Source organism: Macrosteles quadrilineatus, unplaced genomic scaffold, assembly GCF_028750875.1.
Source record: "Macrosteles quadrilineatus isolate MER2022 unplaced genomic scaffold, UCM_ALF_1.0 Scaffold_1__1_contigs__length_201487025, whole genome shotgun sequence".
Classification (NCBI taxonomy): Eukaryota; Metazoa; Arthropoda; class Insecta; order Hemiptera; family Cicadellidae; genus Macrosteles; species Macrosteles quadrilineatus.
In genome coordinates this window covers 158,224,104-158,246,377 of record NW_026542594.1, presented here as the reverse complement: position 1 = coordinate 158,246,377, position 22,274 = coordinate 158,224,104, and the positions used below count along the sequence as shown (strand labels likewise).

At 34.9% G+C, this 22,274-nt stretch overlaps 1 protein-coding gene across 1 annotated transcript; it reads left to right on the top strand.

Annotated features, from left to right (window-relative positions):
* The first annotated feature begins 2,367 nt into the window (after window positions 1-2,367).
* On the top strand, window positions 2,368-22,274 carry LOC128988378 (splicing factor 3B subunit 2-like). Its single transcript, XM_054409625.1, has 14 exons — window positions 2,368-2,488; window positions 6,010-6,105; window positions 11,037-11,126; window positions 11,625-11,763; window positions 12,351-12,683; window positions 13,351-13,633; window positions 14,632-14,854; window positions 16,222-16,431; window positions 16,607-16,809; window positions 17,355-17,505; window positions 18,779-18,982; window positions 19,561-19,805; window positions 20,439-20,718; window positions 22,148-22,274. Exons 2-14 carry the CDS (start codon window positions 6,010-6,012, stop codon window positions 22,214-22,216), a joined length of 2,526 nt encoding a protein of 841 aa, XP_054265600.1. The 5' UTR covers window positions 2,368-2,488; the 3' UTR covers window positions 22,217-22,274.

The following is a 22,274-nucleotide window of genomic DNA, read 5'->3' as shown; positions in this document are numbered from 1 at the left end:
TTGGAATGCTAAGAAACAGAAACTTAGCAATTTGATGGAAGGTACAGATAGTAAAGATGCTGTGAATGTTTCACAAGTTCCAAAAATGGAAGCAGGCTATTGGAGTGTTTATAATAAAAGGTTAGTACGTGTTAAACCTGCCATTGATGAAACTGACTGTGTTATAAAAGAACAGACTATAACTTTTGATAAAAAAGAAAAATGTTGGGATGCCAAAAAACAATTTATAAGAAATCTACCAGAGGGGGAACATTCGGATGATATTTGTCTAATGTCACAAGCTATGCATTACGATGGATCAAAATTTGTATATGGAGAAAAAATTTTTAATTTGATGGAATATAATCCTGATTTATTAGTTGCTGACCCCACATCTTTGAGTGGATTTAAGTATATAGATAATAGACCATATATACCAGAAAACTATGTATTTAAAAGAATGGAAGATAATCTATTGATTGGGGCTAATGGTGATGTATTTAGAGTTACAGGAAAGGATGATGTTATAAAAAATGAATAAAATTGCATACGAACTTCATAAGCCTGCAAGAAAGAATTTCATTAGAAGGTCTTTTAAAGTATTGGGTATAAACGAAACTGTACAAATAGATTTAATTGATATGCAAAACTATGCTAGAGAAAATTCTGGCAATAAATATATTTTAACTTTAATAGATACATTTTCTAAAAAAGCTTATGCTGCTCCACTAAAGAATAAGACAGGGTTGGTGGTTACAGAAGCCATTAAAACCATTCTACCAAAGGGGGTTAAAAACATTCAATCCGACAATGGAAAAGAATTTTTTAATCAATATTTTAGCAAACTAATGAAAAAATTAAATATTAATCACTATCACATAATTTCCAAAACTAAGGCTGCAATTGTGGAGAGGTTTCAGAGAACTTTAAAGAATTGGTTATATAGAGAATTTAGTGCTCAGGGGAGTTATAAATGGTTGGATTTACTTCCAAAGTTAATTCGAAAATATAATAATAAAGTGCATAGATCTATAGGAATGAAGCCTAACCAAGTGAATATTAAGAACAGTAAATATGTGCATGAGAGGTTGCATGAAAGGACTTCTAAAGTAGTGCAAGTTAAAAAGCCAAGATATAAGGTAGGTGATAGCGTAAGGATTTCCAAGTATAAACATGTTTTTAGTAAAGGTTATACTCCGAATTGGACAGGGGAACTATTTACAATAGCAGAAGTAAAGAATACAAAGCCTGTGACTTATATCTTGAAAGATGAAAATGGTAATATAATCAGAGGAGGCTTCTATACAGAGGAGTTGTTAAAGACCAAGTATAAAGACATGTATTTAGTAGAAAAGGTAATTAGGAGGAAGGGTGATTTATTGTATGTCAAATGGCTTGGGTTCCCAAGTAGCCAGAACTCATGGATTTCCACAAAGGATGTCCAAGGGAGCATGCCCGCGACCAGGAGCGCGCCCACGCCATGAGCCGAGTTCGCGTGCAAACCACACACATACATGATTTTGAAATAGAAATATAATATATCAACTGGAAAGGGGAATGGTAGATGTACTAGCAATTGTGCATGGGGCAGAGGGGAGTGGTGAGGGGGTGAGGGGGGGGAGAGTTGGCCCAAAAATGACGACGCACCTCAAAAAACGGCTGCGACAAACTATACTACTATACATATACACATACATGGGTCAATAAATGAAATAATTAGTTTATTTTTTATTTTTGCTTAATATCGAATATATTTATGGGGAATAACTAAGAAATAAGGTTTGACAATTTTATAGGGATTTGCAGGCAAAGATCAGGATTTTAGATTTGGTGGCCAAAAATAATCCCCATAAGAATAACATGGGAAAAACGTGTCTAAAGTGAGGTAAAACCGGCAGTTCTCCACTACTTTTATATTTAAAAAAATAAAATAGGTGGTTGCAATTACGGTAGTTCTAGCTAAGCTGGCGCTTGAGTCGTAACTACCTGTACCTATTTATTTCATCAGCTGACTAAGTGCACCGTAAAATGCTTTACCGTGCAGTGTACGGTAAGAGTACTGACGGCAAATAGCTGTATTATAGATAGACTATCCTTGCTTGTGAAGTTGGGTAAAACAGTGTAGTGTGGCTGTGGCGTCAAAATACTTATCACTGCTTATGTTTAAGTATCTGCAGATTGTTAATGTTTGGTATGTGATTGACCTACGTATATGTAATTCGGAGTTAAATGAATCACATTTTCACGGGTATGTTTAATCTACGCTCTAACACTTTATTTAATATAAATTAAATAGCGCTTCATGACTATCAGTCCAGCCGAGTAACTAACGACCAAGTAAAAACAAAGAAAAATGTGTTTGTTGTTTTTTAGAGTTTATGCAATGGGGATGGCTGCTACTGCTACTACTTTAGCTTTGTCGTAAGCCTAGTAAATATTCTAAATACGAACAAGTCATAATACGTAAATTTACTCGGATCTCGGTGGCGTGTTCACCTACAAATTAAAGGTTGGTAAAGTGTAGTTTAGTTTAATCCAAGTTTGTTTTTCGCTAGATAGATATCCAGCCACCGGGCCTCTGTTTGTTAACCTAAAAATTTAAGGGAACTAAGTTAAGATAGGCTATATAAGTCCTGTCAGGACCAATCATTTTACGATTATAATGTAGGAACATCTCGTAACACTTTTTAAGTCGAAAATTCCCTATTATAAGATGTACCAATCGTTTAGTTTAGATATTAAAAGGCCTTACAACGGCAACCTAAAATCGATAACCCTTTTCATGAATTCTGTTATTATGTACTTAAGTTAGTTATGTTTGATGTGTCTACAATTTGTTACTATGTATCTGCATTTGCTATTATATATCTACATTTATATACTTACGTACATATTTTTACATTTATTTTGCATAAATCATGGTTTGTAACAGCAATCAGGCCCTACCCTATCTTAAGTTTGACAAATGTTAGACCTATGCTTATGATTTGGATAGGTTAGGGCCTGCAACTTTGGTATTCTATAGCCTCCTTAAGTTAGACCATGACTTACGTAAAAGGCCTTCATTTTTAGGACTTTACTTAATGCAGTAACGACAGCCCAAACTAAAGCTATCATCCTGCCTAGTTCTAGGCCTAAATGAGAAATAATAGCCTAAGTCTGCAATGATCAACCATTGCATTATGTTAAGCATTTCCACATGCCATTAGTTTGTCTAGGCCTACAGTTTAATCTTCATTCTAATTGCTCTTGCATACTGATTTAACTTTGGGTCTATTCACACACATCAGTCCTGGTGAGTCACGTCACAGTCAAAAAATGTTTCTTAAAAGGTTTTGATGTAACTTAACTTAGGTAGCTTATATGGTATATAGCTTAGGTATATATAACTTAGGTAGGGCTTAATTGGTATAAAATGTAATTTAAATGTGTGTAAGCTAAGTCTTAAAACAAAAAAACCTTAAGTTTAACTCACCAGCCACAACAGCTCCAACAGGAACCAACTTCCCATCTAAGTTAGCGTATTAAGTTAAATATATGGATTTATGTCTTATTACCCTACTAAGAATAAAAATGTGGAGGTTGATAACTTACAGCTTGTGATTCTTATCGTAGACAATAAACTACGGTAGGCCTAGGCAAACTCTTTATTTCCTCATAACTTCGTAAGTTGGTTTAACTTACCAAATTGGTTTAGGCAGTAATTTATCAAGTTTTTAGCCATAATGCATGTTGAAAAAATAACAGAGGAAAAAATAATTGTTGATTAACCCTCCGAGTGTCCCTTGTTTTGGCCTTAATGTCTGCCTATTTTTAGCTCATTTGTAAGGTTTTATTAAAACGGATCTGAGTAGCTTAAAAACAATGTTAATTATACTGTTCCATATACCATTTTGTTTGGAAAATCATGGGCTTCAATATTATATATAAAACATAAGGAACATTTGTTAAAAAAAAATTTTTTAGGTAAAAAAAAAATATTTTGGAAAATTTTCAAAAAAAAAATAAGTTTGCGCTCAATGAAATTGTATAAATTATAGGCCTATAAATATTTGAAAATAGCCACTTTGTTCTAAATTTTATGAGGATTACAAATATATAATCATATAGTGAGGTAAGTTATCAAATAAATAAGTTATGAGTGAAAAACAGATTTCAGTACATTGCGTTTAGCTAAGAATGCATAGCCTAACCATAGCTAGGAATCTGGCTGATAATTTACATCAATATCACTACCTACTTCTTCAGGATCATCAACCAGCCCTTCAAAATCACTTAAATCTTCTTATAATGCACCACGTATATCACTACTTTTGATTTTTAACACTAAAACAATGATAAACGTAATAAAACACATCAGTCATCGGTCCGAGGTTAACTAACCTGTTTACAATTAGGCACGTCAGCTGTCTGCTACAATTACGATCGGCTCAGAGAACATACAGCACTGAGACAGACCTCTGGAGAAAGCTTAAATTTTAAGGAAAAGAACGATACCTAACTCGATCCAGTTCAATCCGATTCAGTCAGTCATAGAGCCTTTGCCGTAAACAGTGTTCGTGAGTCGCTGCAGCGACGCATGACACTCGGAGGGTTATTAGCCTAAATGAAACTGTTCTGAACTAATCAAACCAACCAAACTTGCTGTATGATATCACGAGGAAAACATAATGGTTCATAATGAAATGAAACAGTTCTAAACTAACCAAACCAACCTTCATGAGGAAAAATAATTGTTGATTATGAAATGAAACTGTTAAATTAACCAAACCAACCAAACTTGCTGTATGATTTCACGAGGAAAAAATAATGGTTCATTATGAAACTAAACTGTTCTAAACTAACCAAACCAACCAAACTTGCTGTATGATTTCATGAGGAAAAAATAATTGTTCATTATGAAATGAAACTGTTCTAAACTAACCAGACCAACCAAACTTGCTGTAGGCTATGATTTCATAAATCGATTTTATAAGAGAACTCGTTACCCAGATAAAACTTACAACCAAACAGTAATGTACAAACCATGAAACTAAATAACAAATAAATAACCCTATTAATAAATCAGATTTTGTAGACACCAGCGCACCCAGTGTCACCAACATGAACTACTGTAAACACGATAAGCGAGTAACAACTTGTGTTAGTTAATTGCATAGATATGTATATTTATTTATTAATTCCATACTCCTTGAGGAGTTTGTTTTCTCTATGTATTCGTAACATATGTCTGTAGAAATATCAATATAGATTCGGTTCGAAACATTGTTTCTAAATTATTTTTATTTTATGTAAACAAACATGGAAATAGGTTATGATCTGTTTTCATGTTTTATTGATGTTTTGAATGTAAAAATGCAGTTAAGAACAGTTTTTAATGAACTTGAATTAATAAAACTATCAATATTCAAACAAAAGAAGACTGAAAACTTAACTTAAGGTTTTTAGAGGTAACTTAAGGATGGGCTATTCACACAGGTGATAGATGTTACACCACTTTTTATTGACCTATTTAAATATTTTTAAAGCCATTTTTTTACTAAATATGTATTGGATAAAATAAACAAACAACTTTATTTTTACTTTGTTATTGTTTTTATTTATATCATATGGTACAATAGGTACAATTCTGATCGTCTTCCTGTCCCTACCGGCTCTGCTCGTTGTCGTCGGCGGCAAAGGAAAGTACCCATTTATACCGACTAATTTCCCATTCTTGCTGGGTAATTACCTATAAATTACCCTTTTACCCGTTGAATTACCCTTTTCTCCCCATGTATAACCACGTTTTATCTCCCCCATCCCGAATTCTTACCGGCCCCCTAGTGTGTTGGGATTATTGTTTATATATTTAATTAGTAATAAAAGGAGGCCTCGGCGCCAAAAAAAATCTTTAATAAAGTTGTAGTATTGATGTCCTAGAATAGTCTAAAAGTGGTTTTAGAACGTTTAAGCTGGGGTCTGGGTCCTGAGTAAGTACCAAATGCAAGTGTTGTTTTATACATGTCTAACATTTTAATGATTCACTAGATGTCTGACGATCTGCAGCATAAAGTCCTGCAGCAGAAATTGATGCTGGAACAACAGGAAATGATTAGACAAGAGGAACTACTGAGACTGCAACAGGTAAAGATAAAACAATGACACTGTGTAGGCTTAATGCTGGTTGGATTTTAAACCAGCGACCAAGGAATAACATAACACAGCTAGGCCCTGAAACTAAAAGTTGAATTTCACTTTTCCACACCCATTGACCAGCAGCTACTGGCGCAAAATTCATTTTGCTACGTTTCAATATAACTGACTAGAAAATATAATGAGATAGGCTAATATTGGTATTTCGAAAGTTTGGCATTTACTCACGCCCTTATCTACTTGATGTTATAGGGAAGTGCTTGGCGATGTAAACCAATATTGTGTGGTCTGGGGAAATTGTCCTATCTCTCTAAGTTATTTATATTTATTTTTTATGAATAGTAGTACTTAATGATACGTACTTTACTGTTATTTCCAAGTAGATTCACCTTAAAAGTTTGTTTTGAACTAATCTTATTAAAGCTTTGTAATATCCTAAAAACACTAAGTAAACTCTTAATCCTTCAAACTTAACACACATAAAAACCTAAGCCCTGGTATAACTTATAGCTCTGGGTATTAGTTCGTTGAATCTCCCCTACAAGCACCAGGGGCAGATCCAGAGGGGGGGCGAAGGGGACAACTGCCCCCCCTCGGGCATACATAGGCCTATATATAGATTTTTACTGCATGTAATACAGTAGTGCATACAAATTGTGACAAATGGTATATAACTGCCATTTTGGATGCATAGTTTATACAAATTTTTCGGGGGGGGGAGTACCCCCGAACCCCTTAGCCCCCCGGGTCGCCCCCCCCCCTGTGACTGTTCTAGATCCGCCACTGACAAGCACTAGTGTGCTTAGTGGCAATTTTCACGGTGGCTAAGGCGTTGCACTGACAAGTGTAACCTTGAGGTCTTACTACAGTCTAACCTTGATATAACGAACCTCAATATAACGAACTTTTTTAAATCCCCTAGAACTCTCCATAAGACACAATGTATATTTTACCTCTACATAACGAACAATCCATATCAACGACCTTGATTTAACGAATTTTTCATGATCCCGGCTAAAATAAGACACCTCAATATAACGAATTTATCATTGTCAGAACCTCTACATAGCGAATTTAACCTCTACTTAACGAATTGTCTGCGTATCTCCCTCGATACAACGAACCCCCCACCACCATTATTGCTTTTGAAAAATCTGTTTCTTCATAAAATGAAATGGAAAGGTGACGTCAACGCTTGCGCTAACATTCGTCTGCTCCGTTTTACACATCCCTGTCTGCTGTCGTCGTTGCATGCGCGCTATGTTTACATCTAACTGAGAACCGATTTCATTCACCGAGGACTGATGGCGCCTTAATGTGTAGTAAGCTGTGATTGGGTGATAAGTAAAAATGGTGAATTGTACAATTTTTGGATGAAGAGAAACCTTAGAAAGAAAAAGAATAGAAGATCAAGGCAAAGAAAAAGAATAGCAACATGGATATCTTAACATTCCTTTTACGATTGTTTTTATTAAGTTGGCTATAATTATACACTTCAATAACGACTTAGCCTATCTAATATTTTTATTATTTTCAATATGATTTGTACTAAGTTCATGATAATTACAGTACATTCCTCTATTGTGATTTAAAGCACTACTGTAGCCTACCACCGGTCTATCACGAGCAGTAGCTTACAAAACTCTCTACTGTTTTGTTTTGTTCTTTACGTGGTTTATTGCTATGCAATACATTGTTTGGCTAGGTTTTAGGTGGATTGGAGTAAGCAGTAAGCTGTGATTTTAAACTTAAAGTTTGTAACCTGTACCAAGGTCAATGACTATAAATGTCATGATTGCGCAATATTAAAGTTCCCTTCTCTTTAGTATCCCGGATAATCGAGATTCTACTTTACAATGTAAACATTGTACACTGTAAAGTATTGTAGCCTATGCTACTTTAATTGTGTTTTAATGAGGTCCAATCCCAACCTTTAAATAGACTGATGCTGGTTCTGAACCTCGACTTAGCGAAATTCCTGCAAACCTAACCTCTATATAACGAACCTCATTTTAACGAAATCCTTGGTATAACGAATATTCAGTTCGGTCCCTTCAGATTCGTTATACCGAGGTTGGACTGTACATGCGCAGATTCAAATTGTTTAACCGAAACGGGTCTATAAAATAATATAGGGCTGTAAAATGGTTCTAATAACTTCAGTTGTCTGGTTTAAAGCATTTTCTATCCCATTGTATCATTTTTGTAGCTAAAATAAAACACTGAATTATATATAGCCTACATTCTCTTAAATTCATTTTTCCTACACACTGTGGTGATACCTTGGCTAGGCTATTTTTAGCATATGATGGATTAAACTTAACTGAAAAATTGGTTATCCGAAACGGCTCTCCCCCCTTTATTTCGGTTAACCAGGGCTCTACTGCATTTCCAATCCATATAAAGCTTAATATAGTGTGTGCTTAGCTGGTGTGGAGGGTCCACCTTACATAAACAATGTCCTCCTTGTGTGACAGTAGGCAGAATTATTGAGTTTAGTAGAAATGAAATGAAATTAAATGAAAAATACTTTATTCTTCGGCGAGGTTTCCGTAGAGCAATTTTTATAATGGCTTTTTGAATAATTTTGATAGGGGCCAGAATACTTTTATAGCCACCACCCCACGCTAGATTCCCAAATTGTAGAATAGACTGTATGTATGCATGGTAAATGTTTTTTTAAAGATCAAGAGGTAAAATTTTGGATATATTAGAAAAAACAAAAATGAATTTATGTAGTTTACATCTAATTTGATTTATGTGACTAGTCCATTTCAGCCGGCTCTCAAACATCACCCCTGAATACTTAAACTCATTCACACGTTCAATACCTTCACACTTGTCACATTCAATCTCGGCACCACAACTATGTAATTTTAAATCTAAATCTAAAGGATCATAATCAGATCTTAGTGAAATCGGCATGTATTTTGTTTTTGATAAGTTAACAGTTAGCTTATTCTGGTCGAACCATCGCTTGACAGTGAGAAGGCCGCGTTCGGCGTTAATGTACACCTCCGGCCAGCTGTCGCCCTCGAACAAGAGCGTCATGTCATTGGCGTACAGAAAGATCTGCCCTTTGTTTAAGTTAATTTTGCCCAGGTTATTTATGTATATTAAAAATAACAGAGGCCCCAAGGTCGAACCCTGGATAACTCCATAATCAATTCTTTTTTGTGAAGCCGATTTCTAAGCCGCGGCACACAATATAACAAACAAAATAACACATAATACCGTACCTGTTTTGCTTCTTTTTACATTAGTATAGAGGAGGACACAGATTTTTGTTTTTGCTTTTATTTTGGTTGAATATGGACATATCGAGTTGTAATAAATAGCCTATATGATCAAATATTTTAAAATACAAAACATAAAAAAATATTTTACAGAGTTAAATGAAAAAAAAGATGGTGGCTAGCGACAGTAAAAAACCTAAGTGAACCGACGATTGATAATTTATTAAAGGTTTCAAACTGATCTGACGGAGCCATTAAGTTCACGGGATTGTTAAAAACCTACTAAGCTACACAAGGCTACGGCCACACCTGCGTTTATTGAATACAGTTAAAGAAGCGGGTTCTATTGGCTGGCTGGAGGGTAACTAGTGGCCTCAAACAGTCGCTAGTGTGAGACGAGAAGGTGCATCCGGAAGGTCAGACGCTCATTGAATAGACCTCGTTGCTGTGAGCGTCTTAACATCAAGAGGGTTAAAAAACTACATTTGGTGACAGTATGAACTGTTAACAAAATAGTAATCAAATGTAATGTCAATAATTTTTTTTGTTGAAGTTGTAACTTAGCTTAGTTTATAGGCCCTGTGTTAATTGGCAGTAAGTAGTTTTATTATTGACTAAAATGGTGTAGCGTAACCTTAAGCTAAAAATATTCCTTACCGTACATATTGCCCTTTCAGCGCACTACATTGCCAGTCAATGTTATTCTTTAGTCGAAAATTAAATGCTTCAAACATGGTGTAACAGTATGGATAGTAGCCTAAACAGATTGTGATGTGGTGCTGTTAAAGTATGATGTAAAAAGTAGGCATACAGACAACTTTTGGATCTCTGAAAATCAGTAGTTTTTAATAGGCCTAGATAGTATATAGAATGGTGAAAAAGAAGAATTGCGATAATGAAAAATTCATCATGATGAATTACATAGGCCTACGTGTTGGTGAAGAAAAAGAAAATACCACTGAAAAATCAACTTTTTTTAAGTTATCAAAGTAAAACAAAGTAGGTAGCCTACTTACTTATAATCTGATTTCATAAAATGAAAAATCTAGCATACAACAAATACAGTTAGCTTACAAGTAATATTTTCTGAGCTAAATATAAAATAAAAAAGGCTTTACAAAAGATTTTTGTGTTGAGCCTTTTTGTCTCTAAATTTAGTAGGCTACTGTATAAAGGATACACTCCTTCCCTAAAATTTCAGAATAATCTAAATACATTGATTGGTGTGTTGTGTTTACTAAATATTATCATTCAAAATAGCAATACAGTAGGCCTACTCAGAATTTTATTGAATGGTAAAAAAAGGTTTTAACTATCAAATGCATCAACTACCAAACACTTTTTGTACGTGAGATGTTATATACACATATTCCTGATAAAGTTATTGGTGATTTGAATTTATAAGGTTGGCTACACAGCCTGTTTAGTAGGCTAGGTTTCTTACCTCCAGTAGAACCTCGGTAACTGTTGTATTAAAATGTGACTTATCCTAAGTATCTAGTAATGTTCAATTGGTGTGATGATTAATAAATCAAAACTTAAAATGTTCAAATGTGTTCTCTTTTAAGCAATCCTGAAAACATAGGCCTAACATAAAAAATAGCCTATATTTTAAACTGTTTTGTTTTAATTTATACACAATTTAATTTAATTTATTCAAAAATAAGGAATTTTTTATATTTTCAGACAGCTATGGCAGAAAAACAAAGGGAAGACCAAGAACTGTTCCAGTTGCAACAAAAAGCTTTAATTGAACAGCAGGATAATATACAAACCGTAAGTTCACAAATTCAAATTGTTAACAACAAAATTAATGTGAAAAAACATGGCCATCTCTCACACAGTGGAACCTTGATAACAAGTGGTCTTTTTAAATGCTCTTGATTTTATACCACCCCAAACCATTGTTGGATTGGAAACAAGCCAAGCGGCAGAAACCGGCATTTTTTTGTCCAATCTTTCGAAGCTAATGATCAAAATCTGTCGATGTCATTTGTAAATACTTTTAGGTTAAGCCGCATGGATGAAGCTTTACATGCTTTTTGTAGCTTTATTTATGCAGCATGGATTCAAGTAGTTTCTTTCACTTATTCATTTAGCACCAACTGACAAATAACACGCCATGGAGGATTGCATTTTCTATCACTGGTGAGGCAGAGCTCTTGTTGTATCGGGTTCATTCAATAACAGTCTTATTTACCTAATGTGTTTTTTCTGTTTATCAATTACCTGTTTCAATTGCTCAGCTGTGTGATATTGTTGTTGTGGTTGTAGGTACAGGTGGTTGCAGTTACTGCGGCTTCAACTATTCCAACCGCTATCTTGACCACAGCTACTCTGGACTTCTCTCCAGTGACAGCCAATTTGCCTGTAACCCTCAACGTATCTACCATCCAACCTACATCTGCAACTGGTGAGCTGCTAAAGCATCTTGTCAAATAATAAATCAATAACAAAATCAATATAAAAGAAATATTTCAAAAACTTCACAAAAATATATGTAATGTCCTACAGTATGCACATTACGTATGATGTTTTTACGTTGTATCATTGACTATTGGATACTGAAGTAGACTTCCCATCTATATGGACTAAAGATCTATTGGATCTATATGCTGTATCGATTTTTTTATTAAAAAAGAATGTAATTGTGTAAGCCAGTCAAAGAATGTGCTAGGATCTTAAATTCTATTTTATACCTTATTTTTTGTTGCTGACCAGGTTGATGGGTCATAACAGTTGCTATAACTTATCATAAGTCATTCCCGAAGTTTGACTTGGTTAAGAAGATTGTGTATTCGAGATAATTTAGTAATTAAGATCAGCGCAATCTGTAGGTGGCTCACATCAACTACAACGATTTTGATAAAAAAGCTGGCTACAAATTTAACATGGGGATGTAATGTCTAAGGTTGTATTTAGTGCAGTATTTTTTTTATGTAAGGTTATGAATGGGTTAGTATCTAAGTTCACAATAATTTATAAAAAAATGTTTTTCAGTGGTAACAAGTCTTCAACAGCCAGCCACTCTTCAAGTGATTCCTATTCAAACGACAGTTGCGATGCCCCCGCCACCAGGCATCGATATGGTCATTGGCCCCCCTGGTGTAGACCCGGAGCCCAGTTCAGTGATCAACTTACAAGTGGACACTCCCACCCCCTCAGTAGTGGTGCAGGCCCCCCCTACCAGTGGAGAGTCACCTGACAACTCCCAGGAACAACAACAACAACCTCCACCACAGAGAGAACTGAGACTACCTGTAGCTCTGGAGCAAGCTCTTGCCTTCAAGACTGAGAGAGCCAAACAACTTGGCATGCAACCTGAAGAGATAGGTATTCAATTCAATTCAATTCAATTATTTAAGATGGGGACGCCACTATGTGCGTATTTTAACCCTGGAAATATGAGTGAAGGATGAGTGGCGCGATCTTGTAGTCTTGTTAGTGACTAAGGCCAACATGTTTCTTAGACACAGCTGTAAATTAATAGCCCACACAGCTAATGGCAACTAAGGGATCAACAGTTTGTAGTGGAATCCAAACAACATTTTTTCCTTGTAATTTACGAATTGGTCTAATTATCAGGATAGTACTGCGGATAGTTGTAGTACTCACTAGTGCGGACGTTAATCCACACCAGGGAGCAACGCATCCACAGTGCATCCCTATAAATCTATCTCTTATGTATGTACTGATCTTCTGCCTGTTATGCCAAATTTTATTTTTTGTAATTATTTGATACAAGGTTTTTGGTTACTTGTATAATATAAATACGTCTGTATCTGTATGGAAGATGTTTTATGAAATAACACCTAATTTCAGTAAAGTCCTACTCATCCAAACTTGTTTATCATAGGTAAGTAATTTTTTGAAAAATTTGAAAAACAGATGTAGCCTATCTTATTATTATAGAAAGTCAAAGAAAAAGTTGTATGAGTGGGAATTAATACAGACATCCACTTAAAATACAGTTTTTAAGTATTTCTTTTTATTATTTTAGAATCAAGAGATTCTCGTAATGACTTGCAACCGATGGAAACATCTTTTGAAGACTTTGAGGATGAAGATGATTATGATTGGGAAGACAATCAAGATGAAAACTCACAGCCAGGAAATGAAACAGGGAAGGAAAAAAGAGCCAGTAAAAACAAGCGAAAAAAGAAGAGGAAGAAGCGTGCTAAACAGCAGAAAAAACTGGAGGCAGAAAAACAAAAGGTTTCTCAAAAAGATGACTCCAAGAGCAAGGACAAATCTGACAAAGAAAACGAGGATGTTGAGATTGAGTAAGTTATGATTGATATTTTATTATTATATGATAGGCCTATAGCATATAATTTTCCTTAGAACTAAGAATAATTTTAACAGTTCAAAGTCAAACTGAAGGTGCCGAAATTACATTTATCAGGGGGTTAAGGATTCATCAACATTGTGTGTAGTTGTGGGCTTCTGTTCTTAAGTTTCAGAAAATCTTAACGTGCATGCTGGTCTATTAGCATATCTTGGGGCAAAAATTTCAGGTGCAAATCCAGTCAATCACTATTGAGATAGGCCTACCCTTGAGATTATGCTGCTAATCTCTCAGAGGTATTGATGTTATTTGTTCCAGGATCACTTCTTGAATATTAAAATGGTATAATATTACCTGTTTCCGTCTGTGATCCTATAACACAGGATCATATTTTGCCCAGTCATGACAAAACGTTTGCCCGTGCCGCGTCGTGTGTGGAACTAGTTCCCGAATTTATGTTAATCGTCTTCGTCTGTCAATGTCTCGTGTTTGTTTATTTAAATGTTAGTGTTTTTGTGTGTTTGTAAAACTCGACGATCTCACAAGAGTGACAACAAGAGCCTGAAGATGAGGTTATAACCTTGAAACCGGTTGCTCTATACAACAATTATAGGATCACAGACGGAAACAGGTAATATTATACCATTTTAATAATCTCTAGGTAGCCTGAATTAGACCTAATGTGTAAAACAGTCCCAGGCTAGAGCAAGCATCCTATGATGTGCAGGTGGGACTTAGTTCCTTAAAAAAAAACCAATAGATACACAAAAATGTAATAGACACTGTTGGTAACAAATTATATTACGACAATTACAATATAATGTCAAACCAAGTGTCACAAGATAGCCTATGAATATTAAGAGCATGAAAACGGCTTGTTAAAAGTTTCAAACAAATCTGTTTGACAGATGAGGGTTATCGATAGAGGTTTAAAAAAAGTTTTTTTTATTCAATGAGTTTGATGAATTTTTATCAAAAGTATTACCTTTCTAGATACATCCAAGAAACATTGGGCTTGCACCAACTGGAGCCGATGTATCGTCAGTTTGCTCGTATATTTGAAACATTCCGCATCTCCGAGCCAGTGGTGACTCCAGACATCAGCAAGGATCTAGCTGCAGCCAAGGAGCTTGGAGCCAAGGCTCTAGCTGCGACTCTGCGCAAGGTGCCTAAACTGGCTGACGAGTATGAGGAGGATGAGCCTGAAGAGCAAGAGGTACTAAATTCATGTTATGTTATTAGTAAACTACCTGAGTCTCTTCTTAGCAACTGGTCTTGTTGTCAAATAATTTTAACATTGATAATATTCTTGAACGATACAATGTAATTTAGAAGAAAGCTGAGTGGAAGGATAGGAATTATTTAAAAAAAGGTAGTTCCAGTTAATTTTTCTCTAGTAAGCTAGCTGGACTCTATGTTTTTTGACATAGTTGTTGTTAAACATGCAGTGTAGGTCAAGAATCACTGAAGAAGAAGAATCACAATTGTGTGGCATTAATTAGAACATTGCATGAAAAGTATTAGAAGCCAGATCTTTTAACCCTTTCAATGCTAGAATTTTTTTGTAACTTTTACTGAAAAATGCTAGATTTATCGACTTGTTTTGTCCGAAAAGTGCTAGGCTTACCACGGGGGCAAAGTCTAGTGTGTGAGAAAAATATCTGTAAAAATAAAAATTTTTATCTCAAAAGTGCTAAAGAACAATATATTGGGCTTCGTTCGTATGAGGAATCGAAAGAAACCAACGCTGTTTCGAAACAACAACCGAGTCAACCTATATGCCCATTTTAACTCACATGACCAAAAGTCGCGACGGCAAAATACATTGTCGCTCAGCACTTTTCGGATGAAACTCAAACAATGATATTTCGTTCCATATCACTTTTCGGGAAAAAGACAACCAATGAAATATTGTCGCATTTCACTGAAACGGTTAATAACAATATTGTAACCAATAAAGTTCAACTGAGATGTGATTATTTTAAAACTTTTTTGGCCATAGGTGCAATTTTAGTTAGGCTTCTTTACAAATAAATAGGGCCTACTGTCAATATTGGTTCCAAAATTGAAAATCTAACATTTGAGCACTTGTCTTCATGTAAAAATAATACCACTTGAGGTATTATCTTTCTGGTATTGTATGGTAGTCAATTCAAACTGTCAGATAAAACCAAATATGTATGCTTAGTACTGGTACTATATTTTTATCTCTACGACTAACAAAACTAAAAGGCTTAGAACCTTTTTTAGAGTTCGTTGAAGCATTAGAAAAAAAAAACAACTTTACACCATACACAAAGATCTACTTTTCGATCAAAAGACGTTTTTCCCCTAACTGAAAACTTCCTCCATCAAAAATAGTCATTGACAGTTAAATTTTCTATTTTTTCTGTTCTTGTCCTAGGATTAACTTTTCCTATTAGGTAAGCCTTTTCCCCCAAAACAATCTTTAAACCTAGGTCCTAGTACTCTAAAATACATCTTAGTAACTTAGAATTATGAATGTTATCATAAAAATAAAGATGATATGGTTTTCTTCTTAGTTCAATATCAATAATGTTTTCCTGTTCATTTTAACAAAAGGGTAAAGAAGCTGATAAGAAGCCCAAGATGTCCAAGCGTAAGATGAAGAAGTTAACGAGGCTCAGTGTGGCAGAGCTGAAACAGCTAGTCAGTCGCCCAGATGTGGTAGAGATGCATGATGTAACAGCACGAGACCCCAAACTGCTGGTGCAACTGAAAGCACATAGAAACACAGTGCCTGTGCCTAGACACTGGTGCTTCAAGAGAAAAGTAAGTATATATCTGAGCAGAAGTAAATTCTGGTATAAATATTCATCATACAAAAAAATCTTTTACTCCATGTATGATATTTGAAATAATAATTATTGATATTTCCAACATGTGAGTATGTCATTTAAGCTTTATACTCAAAAGTTAACTGATATCTTGATTTATTTATTTACAGTACCTTCAAGGGAAGAGAGGTATAGAAAAACCACCGTTTGACCTTCCAGAGTTCATAAAAAAGACAGGTATCATGGAGATGCGAGCTTCATTACAGGAGAAAGAAGATCAAAGAACTCTTAAGGCTAAGATGAGGGAACGGGCAAGACCCAAGCTTGGGAAAATTGACATTGACTACCAAAAACTGCATGATGCTTTTTTCAAGTGAGTGTAACAAATTACAGTTACTAAGCTAAATATCTTGACTCTTAACAGTCTCAATAAGGTAAAGTAAAATGTTGTGTAGCAAGTAACACATTAAAAATAAATCTTTACATTAAAAGAAAAAAGAAATCGATTGGACACATAATTTTATCAATGTAGGCCTATGTCAATCTCAGGAGTGGGGATCTGGCCAATAAATAAATAAATAAAATGTTGAGGTTGGTATGCTATATATATTTCTTTGCCGTGGTTCTGGATAAAAATGATTTGTTGTCAGTTGTTATATCATGGCAACACGTACCAATACTTAACCTAAAAATTTTAAGAAAGCTGTGTGATTTTTTTAATGTCATACTATAATACCCATTTTTATAGGTATGGTTTAAACACTGGTCTTGTTACTACATAACTTTAACATACTGATAGAAAGCATCATTAGTTTATTGATTAATAATAATCATATAATATAATCACATATATATAATCATATATATCATCACTTAATAATGGCAAATGTAATCAATTTACTAATGCATTTTTTCCAGATGGCAAACAAAACCTCGCCTCACTATCCACGGTGACTTGTACTATGAAGGTAAGGAGTTTGAGACCAGATTGAAGGAAAAGAAGCCGGGTGACTTGTCTGATGAGCTGAGGACAGCACTTGGGATGCCTGTGGGAGCCAACGCTCACAAGGTACAATACTTACCACAATCCTCTCTGTGTATACAATTGATCCAGAGTGCCAGTTTATAGTACATTAGTAACAGCTGTCAGTAAACAAGTTTAAATTGTGTAGTATGATTTACAAAATTGTGTTCACCTATTTGTAGACAATATAGGCTGACCATACCAGAATTTTATAACTCACTTAACTTTTCCTTTAAAAAAGTTTTTTTTTTATTTATTGAAGTAGGATAACTATAGCCGTGCATGTTATTTTCTGGTTATGTAAAAGTTGAGTGTATAATTTGTTGTTAGATTCAAAATGTTTCAACCTTGTTTTTCATACTGCAATCCTCTTTCAAAATTTAGTGTGTTTTTGTTTTTAGCCTCTAATTTTCCTTGGTTAAACTAACCTATATTTTTTGCTTTGTGTGAAAACTTTAGACGGTTTTCAAATGATTGACCTATAATTTGAAAAATTCTATTTATTTCATACTAGCAAAGTAAACGTCCTTCGTACGGGGTTGGCAAATAAGTATAAAATGCTTATTGCAGTTATACCCGATCTTTGCAATTGCGATGTGAGAAAACACGGTTTGAGAACACGGTTTTGCTTCCTCAAATTTACGGTATGCGATAGTATTACACATCTACCATAGCCATAATGTTCTACTACTTCACCTACACAATAGAGAAAGATAAATTATTAAAAATTCGCAAAATATCATAAATTATTCATGAAATTAAAAACATAAACATAACTGTAAACAATCCTACTTTGACAGTTCTCGTTGTGTATCACAGTTTTTTGTTGCTGCTTAGTTCAAATTAGCTGTTTTCATAAATAATGAAAAAAATAATAGCGCTGCACCCTGTTGGTAAATCTTATACATTTTTAATGCTTTTGCATATCATAGGACCAACTCTTTTAGTTGAAACAGCTGGCTAAATTCTTTAATTCCCTTTAAATATGAATAATCATAAGGTTAACATGGGGAACAGCAGAGCCACTAGGGCGGAGCCCAAAAGGATTTTTGAGAAAAGAATATGCCTATATGTTAATCGGGAATGTGAGCTATCATCATGCCAAATTTCAGCCCAATCCGACCAGTATTTTTCGTGTTTACTTGTCACAAACATACATACATCCATACATCCAAACTTTCTCACTTATAATATTAGTAGGATCAATTCAAAATGCTTGCATTTAGATCATATAACAGCAAACAAGAAAGTGTATCGGTAGAATTTCTCTCACCTAGTTTTAGCTTGTACTTAAGTTATGTGTGTCTTTCCTGTAAAGGTACCACCCCCTTGGCTCATTGCCATGCAGAGATATGGACCTCCACCTTCATACCCCAACCTGAAGATCCCAGGGTTGAACGCACCAATCCCAGAGGGTTGCTCCTTTGGATACCACGCTGGTGGCTGGGGCAAACCTCCTGTGGATGAGTCAGGGAAGCCACTGTACGGGGATGTGTTCGGCACCAGCGCTCCAGCTCAGGAGGTGACTATAAAATTCAAGAAGTTTGAATGTTGAAGTAGGCCTATGCTAATGGTTCTCCAGTAAATCATAAATACATAAAAAATATGCTATATATTTGTTATATATACATTTTTTCAATTTTTATTGCTCCCAGAAAGTTACTCCGGTTGGCTGCATTCAACCTTTGATTAGTTTTACGCTGAAGTGATAGAAAAATAAATTATTATCTAAATACAACTCTATTTTAAAATCAATACAAAAACCTCATTAAAAGAGGTTAAAAAAAATAGTCTAATGTTATCGTATTAACTAGACAAATCTTATTTAAGAACTTTTTTATTGAATTATCTTTCTATTTAACTCATCAAACTCAAATTTAATTTATTTCAATATTGTGGGACATAGTCATTGTGTCACAGTTTCAAAACCTCAAACACCAACAGATACATGCAATAGTGCAAAGACCTAACTGGCTTGACCTCGTCTGATGCAGTTTTAGCCACCAAAGAGCTGATTTCTCTAAATGGAAATGAATCTAATATTACTGTAACTTGTTTTCAACTTAAATACGATCAAATGAATATTTAAACTATTATCAGGCAAATGAAGTGGATGAGGAAGTTGACAAGACTGCTTGGGGAGAGCTGGAGTCTGAGAGTGAGGAGGAGAGTGAAGAGGAGGAGGAGGAAGAGGAGGGAGAAGGAGAAGAACAAGATCAGACAGGACTTGTGACTCCAGCAGAGGGATTGGTCACTCCTTCAGGCATCACCAGCATCCCTGCAGGTCTGGAGACTCCGGAGATCATAGAGCTTAGGAAGAAGAAGATAGAGAGTGAGATGGAGGGGTGAGAAAAACATTATTACAAACATGTTTTATGAGGCTTTATAAATAATAAGATACTATCAATTGATTTGTAAATTTATGAACAGAAAGGAAGATGTTTTCTAATCATCCATCTTTCATCTTATGAGTTAAGGCAAAGTAGAATGTGGTGTTTTGAAGTTGTGTATGATAATGTAGGATACTGTCTAAATCTGAGTAGGCCCTATGTATAAAAACGAATATCAAGTTTTAATTTGATTAAAGTGTGATAAAAGTATGATATCATTCTCAGTGTGTTCTTGAGTCATCAACACAAGTCATCTTACCAAGGCACATTATCAATATGAGATCGCTATATAATCCTCATTTATCTCTCCATGTAGGCCTGTGTCCAATTATGAATTTATTTGTGCTCAAAATGTTATGTGGAATCAATGACTGAAGTAGCAGAACAATTTCCCTTTATTAGACTGAGTTAACTTTAATCCCTAAAATCCCGTTATCTCAAAAATTCTGAAAAATTAAACCTATAGGCCTAAGAGTTGTGAAATTGATGTATAACTATGAAAGGATAACATGCTAAAATATTCAGTTTGGAAATACTGATCAATCATTAGGTTGTTGTTTTTTAATAAAATCTGTTTGAATCTGACAGAAACGAGACACCAGCGTTGTTCCAAGTGCTGGCTGAAAAGCGGGTGGATCGAGTGGGAGGTGCGATGATGGCCTCGACACATGTGTATGATGTGGCGGGAGCAGCAGCAGGAACTCGACGTTCGGACACTGTGGAGCTGGCTTTGGACCCATCTGAGCTAGACCTGGTAGATACGGACGCCATGGCACAACGCTACGAACAGACACTGCGCCAGCAACAGTCTCAGCTACAGAAGGAGGACTTGTCAGATATGCTGGCAGAACATGTGGCCAGGCAGAAGGTAACATATCACTTCACTAATTTGTGTGTGTATTTCAAGACAAACATGACTGAAGAATAAATATGAGATAACAGCTTTGTCACTGATTAAGATTTGTGGTTCTTCAGCCAGGACCATTAATTTTAAAAAAAATGATCAAGGATAGCTTGGTGAGTCGGTGGCTCAGTCAGTAGCGTCATAGACTTCGGGCTCAAGGCAGCGATGTCGTGGGTTCGGATCCTGGTCACTGCCGAAGACATTTTATCAGTACAGTTCACCTTTGAACTGTACCGGCTCACCCCTTCCTTTGCTGTGGATACGTTCCACGCACGGGCATGGACGGGCAAATAGAAGGCTAAAAGAGGCCAACCTCTAAAAAAAAAAAAAAAAAAAAAATAGCTAGTGCTCTAAAATTTTAATAATATATCACTATTAAAACTATAAAATGCACTGGAACGAGCAACTCAATGTTGTAAAATAGGTCTCTCTGCCGATTGATAATGACAAGAGTACAGCCATTTCTTTAATTATCTTTTATTTAAACTGTACATTATTTGAGGATGAAATAATCATTTTAGACAGTGTCAAAAGTGACAAAAGTAAAAATAGCTAGCATGGTAGCATATATCCAGAAATCTGGCCTGGATTCTTGCAGTGTTTTCAAAAATCTACAGTATATAAACATGAGACAAATTAATGTTTTCCCTTTGGCAAAGTGAGATTTATAAGAAACTGGAAACTGGGTATGATTTGCAGCCTTAAATAAAAATTGTTTGATGATGATTTCCCAGTCCTGAAAGCTCAGTTTCAGTTTCAAAGGGATATTTCTTTACTGGGTTAAACATTAATCGATAGCGGACCTAAATCATGAAAACTGTTATTCAAAATGTTTGAAATAATGTTGAGTTTGAAAATACTAAACAGAAAGCACTTGCCTTGGTGTTAAACTGTTAAGTTGTAAAGACACATTCAACTGGCATTTAAATGCTGTATACTAAGAATATTAATCTAAAAAAAGTGTTTACTGTAATAAAAAGTCAGGTAAATTTAACAGAGTAAATCATTGGCCTTGGTTCTACTAAATTATTTGGTTTTAGTAGAACCAAGGCCAATGATTTACTCTGTTAAATTTACCTGACTTTTTATTACAGTAAACACTTTTTTTAGATTAATATTCTTAGTATACTATTCAGTTAAGCCTGATATCCTCACCATACAGTCCTAAAACCCCCCAGGACAAGGCCCTAGTGCTCTTTTGCATCCTCACCACTGGTGAATTGATTAATGACAACTCAAATACATTTTTGTTTTTAGTTGAAATGTGGTAATAATAATTATGAGGGAACAGACCAGTCGTCTTGTTATTCCATCTTAAATTAGTGGTTTTAAAATGTGATAAATGAAGATTTTTTCATGCTGATTGAATTACCCTTAAGTATTTTTGTTACAGAATAAGAGGAAGAAGCAACAATCACAAGAAAATAAACAAGCCAAGAAGTATAAGGAATTTAAATTTTAGATTGTATATTATTTATAAGTGTGAAAGAAAACTAAACATAAATGTTATGTCTTTTGTA